At 38.9% G+C, this 8,830-nt stretch overlaps 2 protein-coding genes across 5 annotated transcripts in view; one reads left to right on the forward strand and one right to left on the reverse strand.

Moving 5' to 3' along the window:
- LOC131882358 (alanine--glyoxylate aminotransferase-like) overlaps positions 1-8,830 on the forward strand; it is a 51,589-nt gene that overhangs the window by 23,084 nt on the left and 19,675 nt on the right. For both annotated transcript variants that reach the window (XM_059229483.1, XM_059229482.1), the window contains one exon: positions 7,884-8,007. In XM_059229483.1, the coding sequence (XP_059085466.1) occupies positions 7,884-8,007 (124 nt within the window). The remainder of the gene's footprint in view (positions 1-7,883; positions 8,008-8,830) is intronic.
- The window catches only part of LOC131882361 (uncharacterized), a 29,575-nt gene that overhangs the window by 6,444 nt on the left and 14,301 nt on the right, over positions 1-8,830 (reverse strand). The window contains exons 1-2 of one of the 3 annotated variants that reach the window (XR_009373482.1): positions 5,751-5,843; positions 2,019-2,201 (exon numbers count right to left, since the gene is read on the reverse strand). Coding sequence is in view for 1 of the 3 variants with exons in the window: in XM_059229488.1 (XP_059085471.1) it covers positions 2,019-2,201; positions 4,747-4,966 (403 nt within the window). In the remaining 2 variants the exon portion in view is untranslated. Of the gene's footprint in view, positions 1-2,018; positions 2,202-4,746; positions 4,993-5,750; positions 5,844-8,830 lie in introns of those variants that run through there. The other 2 variants (XM_059229488.1, XR_009373481.1) reach the window with 2 other exon arrangements.

Below are 8,830 nucleotides of genomic sequence, written 5' to 3' on the forward strand. Positions count from 1 at the left end.
CAAAAAAATTGAACGTGTCGAAGGGTCTAATCAATGGCAAAAACTGGTCAGACCTTCTTGGCCTTTGGGAGATTGTCCAAGTAGGTGGGCTTGTCTTACTTGGGACCTGTCGATTGATCACGTCCACACCGTGATGGATTGGGATGAAAAAAGGTAAACGTGCCCACGGTGGGTCAAGTCCGAAAACGTACAATCTACATACTCCCCACCACGAAGTTTTAACCACTTTTTACACACTTTATATATTGGTGTAAAGGTTGTGTGGCGTAATCAAGTTGTCACGCATGATACTGAGCAGGAGATAGGACGTGGAATAGTGTTTGTTCCTTTAATGAGGAAGGTGCTTGGTTCGGTTTTCCTTCATCATTGTCATTGTCAGGGAAACTTGGGGGTTAGATTAAATCTGTACATGAACAGATGTAGAACCAATCTCAAAACAGAATTTTGTTCAATGGAAATACACAATAAATAGTGTTGATTGTGTGATAGGTGGCTCAATTGACTGGTGAAGGCCCAACTATAGTTGCAAACACCCCTTGAGATGACGCTTAAGAATCGAATCATGTTGTGAATTTTCCCTTGTTCTGAATGCTGCAATTTATTTTCATGCGTTTGTTTTTGCTACCAACTAACTGAAATTTTGAAATTTTGATCAAACAACCTTACTTTTTTTGGCTCGTTTCTTCGAATATTTAACCTGACAAAGCTACAAAAGTTCATTCGTATTCATAACTAACATCCTCGTCATGAGGCACCCTTCATCTAGAGAAATGACAAGCTCTAACGAAGTCCTTTTTCAAATATAGACTCGAGAATCAGTTTTTATTATAAACGCCTTCAGAATAGATTTTGAGTCACTTTTGATCACAATGTTTCTTATAACGGCATAAGCTCTTAGAGTCTCTGGTTATAATTTTAGGGGCTGTTTTCTGCTCTAAGCTCAGTCCTCCCTCTGGCCCATTCCGCTGAATCATAGAATCATTATTATAGCTAATGTTGCTACCATTGATTTCCTCCAATTCAAACGATAAAGGTGGAGATGTCAATTTGTTTTGCATTTTTTAACCCTAAATTAAAGTGTCGTGACACGGAAACATATCTTATCTAGGTCACGAACCTCTAGAAATATGGGCTGTGAACGAGCTTCCCGCCAAATCAAACTGCTCTTGGTTATAGCAATTCTGAGCCATTTTTTCGAATTTAAATAATAAAATAAGAAACGTAGATCTTTTCAATTACAGGCAGGTCATTCTTATATCATTTACTTGTAAAGTGGTTCGTTTTCAAAGTTATGTTGTCAAAAGTTCATATGGCTGACCAAGAACAGGCCGCAAAATCAAATTTTATGTCATCTGAAGTGCATGTTTGGAAAAAAGTTAACGGTGAAGAAGATCAGATTTTTTTGCTTCCCCATCGCAGTCCACAAGTCCGTGTCTAGATTGACAGATTACAAAAACATCCCCTTCTATGTGGACGCAGTTTTCTCGAATTCAGATTAGGCCTGGGACCTTTGTGTTAATATTTCATAGAAGACCATAGTAAGAGTGAACTTGGTTCAAGAACTGACCCTCGGCTTTCTAGATTAGACAGACTTTTTCCTCCCCTCTCTAGTTCCCAGATCCTTTTACAAGGCCTGGGTTTGGGATCGGAACCCGAAGAACTGTTTTTTTAATCCGAGGAAGAAAGAATAGCTCGTACTATTGTCTTAAGAGGCGAGGCTGGTTTCATAAATTGGTACCGATATGCACTTATATTTTTATACAATAGTACCATAGGCCTAAGGGATCTGTTATGCTTGAAGGCTTTCGAAGTGTTGGCCTAGTTATCGTTCAAAATAGAAATTTGAAAACACGGCCCAAATACAAGTTCGAAAGCGTTTTACCTTGAACCTTCAGCACATTAAGTCCTGTTCAGGGTTCAACAGCCGCCCCCCCTCCCCCCCAATGAGGTTCCCTGTTCCCACTTAGATATTGGCCGTCGGAACAGGGACCCTGAGGCCGTTCGTAGGATTTGCTTACCTGTCCTTTTGAAGCAGACGTCTAACTTCATGGCACCAAATGAGGGACACTGTTTGCTCCTCATGGTGTCATCATTGCCCGTGTAGCATTCAAAGGCCGTTGTGGTGGCCACCAAGCTCAATAAGATCCAAGTCAACAACATCTGAGCGAGTGGGGTCTTGTGCATCATCTTGTTGTTGAAGCCTGCAAAATGAGATAGCCTTCTTCATTCAGACCGGGGTGATATATAGTGGAACCCTTTGAAGTGGTGGTGGTGGTTGGGGGGGGGTCTCTTTGTTTCCTATTTAGTATTCCGGTTCAGAGACTTTGTTGTGTACATGATTTACGTACGTCAATTCTGTTCGTTCCAAAGAAGTTGAAGAAAGGAGGAGACAAGAGAGGCTCTTTTTCTTTGAGTTCAGGAACCCGTTGGGTTTGACAGCTCGAACTCATCTTGAATAAGATTTTCTGCACCATTGCAGAATATCTGATAGTGTCAGTTATGCGTGTGTGATCAGATAAAGTAAGATAAATGATATATACAACTCTTGAGGGGTCTTATTTAGCTTTTGGGCGAAATCGCGCTCAAGAATTGAGTTACCCTTGTTAGAATGAATAAAAAGAGCCTTTCTCAAGAAATGTCTTAAACATCTTTGTCGCCAGAGAAAAAGGCCACTTGAGGAGGATTTGAATAGGCCTTGATTTGATGCGACGGAATTTTGCTCTTTAAGGCCCAGCACGTGAAGAGTGCAAAATTAAGAGAGGTTGAAACTTAAAAAAAGTGCAAAAGGTTCAAAGGGAGAGTCTAAATCCTGGCAAGAATCTAATCACACACTTTTTTCAAACGAGTTTTAGACAGGAAAAACAGGCGAACCAGTTACTTTCTCTTTCCCTCTTTAATCTGACACTTTAAGATCAGAACCAGGTGGTTGAGCGAGGAACAATTTTGTGGAACCTGGGATTTTCTGACAAAGTTGGCTTTCAACCCAACTCTTTTAAGAACGTGTGAGACGCACATGACGTCAAGACTTTTGATGTGGACATTTACTAAACATGTCTTGTGCTTGAAAAGATAAAAGAGCAAATTAGCTTTCTCTCTCGCTTATCATCATTCTTTGCAACCATGCAATAGTGGTTAGAGTGGTGTGCACCAACATTGATGACCACAAATTTCGACAAACGGTTCCGGTTTTTTTTTTCAAATTTTCTATTGAGACAAATCCACACTTTCCTCAAACTGTAGTGTGAAATTGCAACGAAAACTGGAATTCGACGAAATTCAGCCAAGGAATCGTCAGCTTGATTTTCCAATTAGAACACTCTTAATTCTTCGGTTCACTTCAGTTTTTCAAGATTTCGAAATGTGTCACTTAACTCAACAGACTAAATTGTAAATTTCTAAAGGTGACCTTCTTTAAGACACGAGGTATCCTCACAACTGAGAAGCTTTGGTGAAGAAACTACTTAAAGAAATCTGTTGTTAGTTGTTCTCTTTGGCAATGGGGGTGGAGTGGGGTAAATGATGCTTAAATCCTGTGTTGGGATGTTGTTTAAAATGTTAAACAATCACAAAACAGGAAATTGAGGTTTTAAGCAAAAGAATGGTCCAAGAAACTTGAAGAAACCGATCTTCAACTTTCAAGTTATGAATGTTAGATAGCAAAAGTACAGAATTGGGAACTACATTGTCTACTTCTTCTTCTTCTTCGTCTACTCCTTTTAATCCTTAATTTCGATAAATCTAGTACCATTTTTCTCCGATATGTATCATTGCAAGTTATTAGTTACTAGTGAAATAGTTCGTTCCAGATGTTTCCAACAATCTTTTGCTAAGGAAAGACCTTTAATGAGATGACAACAACTTTGCACCTTTCAAGACCACAAGTGGCTTTTAACACAGTGAACTACGAGTAGACAAGGAACTTTGAACAGCCTTTTGGTACCTCATCAAATGACTAGACAGAGGCCTTTTCAATCACATTCCCATTTCGGCAAATTGGTTTTTCGTTTTTCAGTAACAAATTCCATTGATCTTGGTTTTTCAACCCTCAGTGCCTGTTTTAATAGAACCGTATCCCGGATGCCCAATTAGAAAGAATGGTCCATTTTGTTTCTTACAAAGTCCAGTTCCTGTGTTAAACAGACAAAAATGTTGTTGCAGAAGTGCATCAGTCTTTTGACTGAGAACATTACCTTTAGTGCAGAGTAAAAGTGGGATGCAAGTTGTACTTAAAGCAATATCAAAAGTGAATAGATCCAGATTCAGAGTTACCTCAAATTCAGGCTCTTTCTGCTGCATTCTGGGGACTCTAACTAAAATCAACCAAGTCCATCCACCAATCAAAACTTGACATCCTTGATTATATTAACAAAGTTAAATTTCTTGCCAAATGATGTCGTTGTTTTGCGAAATCAAAGCTTTAAAGCCCATAAGCATGAGAATAGGGTTCCACGGTTATCGAAGCAGCTCAAAAATATAGGCAAGTGATTAGATGTAAAAGACAACACTGGATGTGGAAATCTATTGGCTTCATCGGGATACCTTAACATTCATACTTTTTCGTATCGATCTAGGCAAGCCTTCAGTTGTGATTCAGTTGTCGATTACTTAGAGTCCAATGTCAAGAGACTTAGTTGAATGTCAAAGACTCCTTATCCAAGGAGGATGCAAAAATCTGGAGCCAAGTGTATGCACGTATGGATGTACCTACAGTTGGATGATTATCAATGTTTGAAAAAGAGAGCAAACCTTTTTGGTTCAGTGGACCTTTTTCGACTCGGAAAATCCGACCTTTTTCTCCTTTGAATAAACTCAAATTTCGAAGTCGACTCACAACGCGCACCACGTGTTTGAGTCGCGCACACTTCCGGCCTCTAACAAGTCGCGATGAGTAAACCCTCCAAAGAAATGGATTTTGGTTGCTTAGCTGCCAAGTCGAAGTGGAGTTTTTGCCACTTGGGTGGAACATGACAAACACGACTGAGATAAAAGTAACGTCTCCATGGGGAGTATCATATATTTCGTCCACTAGATTTGCTACACTTGTGTGAGGGCCTCTTTCTTCGCCCTGCTGTTTGCAGTTACATAGAGGCCACACGAGGCCGAAGTCCAATTCTCTCTCGGGTCACATGTCTAAAACAAGGACCCTTTCAATTCAAGCGATCTCAATGCAATCGAACATCTGTTTGCTGTGTGGTAATCCAGACAACTCGAGAACTGCTTACACGGCCTGAACAATGATCCTTACTAGGACGATGACAAGTTTTTGGACTTTTGTTACCCAAACAAGCGTCCACCAGGGCTGCCATACGTCCTTTACTTCTAATCCCATCTCGCATCCCCAAGGGAGCCGTTCAAAGTTCAATGGGAAACTGGGCCACGCTATCGGAGCAATTGGACAAGTGTAATCGATTCCAACCGCCGGTTTGGTTCAATCTCTGGAAATTGTGCTCAAACCTCAAAAAAATAAAATACAGCTTTGATAACCTTTTGGAAATGCGATGGGATAACATTTAGATATCAATTTACAATCAAGAAGAACAAAAGTCAACAAACGATCGATGCGCATGAGCTTCAGGGCGATTGCAAAGATTTTGTTTTTGTTTTTTGCGGACTTCCTTACTCCCACTGGGAATGGAATTCCCAGCAATTCAAGACGCAAAGCTTATTCGTTTTAATTAACTTTGTTTTCATGCATTATTTGATGGAACAACGAATTATGTAGAGTTGGCAAAGTAATTGCAATCACTTACCTATCTGCAGATCGCGAATTTTAAGCACGAATCACATAATGACATTTGTATCTTTTGGTGAATCTAAAGTATACCACTGATATCCTGAAGTTTTGATTTTTCTAATAATGCGTGATAATCAAAGTCAGTGCAGTTGGAATCAAATCAGTTTGCAAATTATATTGATACTTATCTGAACATTCGGACTCAGTGATTTTGAATTCTGATTTGATTTCTTGCATGACAAGTCGAGTTTTACACCCTTGAGGTTGTATCATTCAAGTGTTTGCCATCTGACAGGTGACAAAACGATTAAAAAAGGAAAAGGAACGATTTTCGCCACAAACGATCAATTGAAATTTTGAATTGAGCATCTTGAAATTGAAACTTGACGGTTTTGAATTGAACAATGCGCAACATCAGGCTCCATTTGGTAACAAGTTACTTTGGCTTTAGAGTATTTACTATGCCATTGCCTTTAGGCCAGATTGAGCCAATATCAAACAAATACGCATTGTCAATGAAAAAAAAGCCTTCAAGAAGAATACGAATCAAACTTTTCATCTACATATAAAGGAAAATAGATTACAGAAACTATGATCAACTGGATGGGGTTTGCTTAGGATCAATGGTCAGAAACGAACCTCCGGAAATAAAGACCATCTCTCTTCAATCATACTGTCATTGTGTTGCTATGAAGAACTATGCATTCGGAAAAAACGCATCGGAGACCTGACAAAGCAATTGCCGTGAAGATATCATGTACATGAATGTTCATACCCCGTATTTCTACACTTACACCCTGACAAAAAAAATGTTCCGATTGGTTTTCAAATCGTAATTCCAAGTACAAGAGAGTTGCAAAAAATATTTCATTTGGCAAGCTGGAGACGCTTGGCTTCTCAATGCCCACGTTGATAGGCATGGATTGGTATCTCGAAAGTTTTGGCGTATTTCTGGCTTCATATTTGCCTTGTCCTGTTTTTGAGGTGCCCAAGTTTGAATGAAGCCGGAACGTTGGCAAAATATTACACTCAGATGAACTAAACATGATAAAACAGATTTTAAAAACCAATGTAGCCAAAGACTGAATAGGAGGTACTGTCTGACCATAAAACAAATTTTATAATTTGGTTTGGATTGAGCACCTTTATTGCAACATTATCAAGAGGACCAAAGCCAAGCAGGGTGAATTTATGTGTCAGGGTGCACGCATGTCGTTTAAGCAAAGATCAATCCCAGAGCAAAGCACGTTCGGGAAAGAAGAATGAGTTGCTCAATCATCCTCATTCCGATCCTCAACATACGAAATCGTGCGATATTCTACTATTTTCCATTGGGTTCGTTGAGTATCGATGTGTTTTTTTTTCTTGTTCAAATATTATAAGAGAACTTTGCATATATGTTATGTTGGATTTCTGTCCATGTAAAGTGGTAAAAGGCTACAAAGAACCTATTCTACAACACTTTTCTTTTGCATTGGACAGAAAATACTAATATGAGTAGATCCTTCATTCTACAATTATGGATTATGGATTAACAATTGCAAGCCAGCAGCCTGTTTTTCAAAATTGTCAATTTTTGGATTATAAGTTGGGTGATCTTGAAACTTTTATTTCTACTATATGAAGAAATTTATCCACATTCTCACTATCATAGTCTAAATAATGTACATTCAATAAACCGGATGTGGAAGGAGGACGACGGTGTAATGTAACTTTTGTTTACGAGACAATTAATCGTTCAGACTTATTTTATGATTAGATAGTTCAAGGGCTAGCCAGGTCTACCAACTATTATTGTTCGTTAGTGCTTCAGACGTCACAGGAATACAGAGTTCAAATTGAAATAGAAATTTTCCATCTTGAATTGCGGAGGGGTTAATGCCAAGTAGCTGAAAGGAAGTCCGCAGAAAAGCTACCTTATAATGACACAGCAAGTGTGTTTTGAGCCCAAACTGGTCACACATCACAAGCTATTCACATAATTACATTGACAATGTACCATACCATTGTTCCCCATCCATGTGAAACACTCTCATAGCCAATCTATTTATCAAGCTCTTCTGCCGCTTTCTCTTATGGATAGTCCTTGATTGGAAGTACGAACAATTCACTAAAGGCTGTTACACCTTTTCTGATACTCTCGTTGCAGGTTTGGCTAATCTTAAGTTGGAACTCTTTGTTCCAAAGGCCGATGATCGATTACCCACAGTGACCACAGTGGTGGTGCCTGATGGACTGGACTGGAAAGCGGTGACCGTTCATGCTATGAATACGTAAGTAGTTTAGTAATATGCCGCCATACCGGACTGTAATTATTTCACTTTAGAGCCGCTAAAGCGTAGTGAAGGGTTTCTATTGATCCTTAGAAGCTTCTTTCATTTTTATTTTTATTATTCCCGTTCTTATCATATCAACAAAGTCCCCGAAATAAATCATCATCATCATCATCATCTTTCATTAGACGAACATAAATGCCAAAATGAGAAAAAAGAAATAACTGAATAAGCAAACCAAACTTGAGACTTGATCTGAAGAGTAACAGTCAAGAGTAAATGACAACATGTTATTCCTTTGAAGGCAAACATATTCTTAGAGGCATTCATTCAATGAACGGACGGTTAAAGACGTTGCATTCATGGACTTTTCCACTGATTTGTCAAACAAGACAAAGGCAATTGTAACTCGACAACGACTTGGCCATTTTTAACTAATTTGCGACACTAAAAAATCAACTATCGATCAACAATATCAACCAGGGCTCATTACATAGGCCCTATCTAATTGACCAAGGTCATGTGTCTCAATCGAACTCTCAACTTTTCTGCTTGAAAATTGCGCCATTTTGAAATCATAAAGACAAATCATGGCATTTTGAATATGCCTCTCCCATTTGGGCTCTAATTAGTTCAGCAGGTTTGCCAAGTCTGGAGCAGGTCCAAAGATGTTTTACTAGGAACATCACAGGAATGAGAGACCTCTCATATTGGGAGAGACTAAAAAAGTTGCTGGAAATATTTTTCAGTTGATATATGCATTTTATTCTATTTTCTACGATTGGGAGGAGCTCTAAAGAAACACTTAGCAGGTGTTTTTTCA

Source organism: Tigriopus californicus, chromosome 6 (assembly GCF_007210705.1).
Source record: "Tigriopus californicus strain San Diego chromosome 6, Tcal_SD_v2.1, whole genome shotgun sequence".
NCBI classification, from domain to species: Eukaryota; Metazoa; Arthropoda; class Copepoda; order Harpacticoida; family Harpacticidae; genus Tigriopus; species Tigriopus californicus.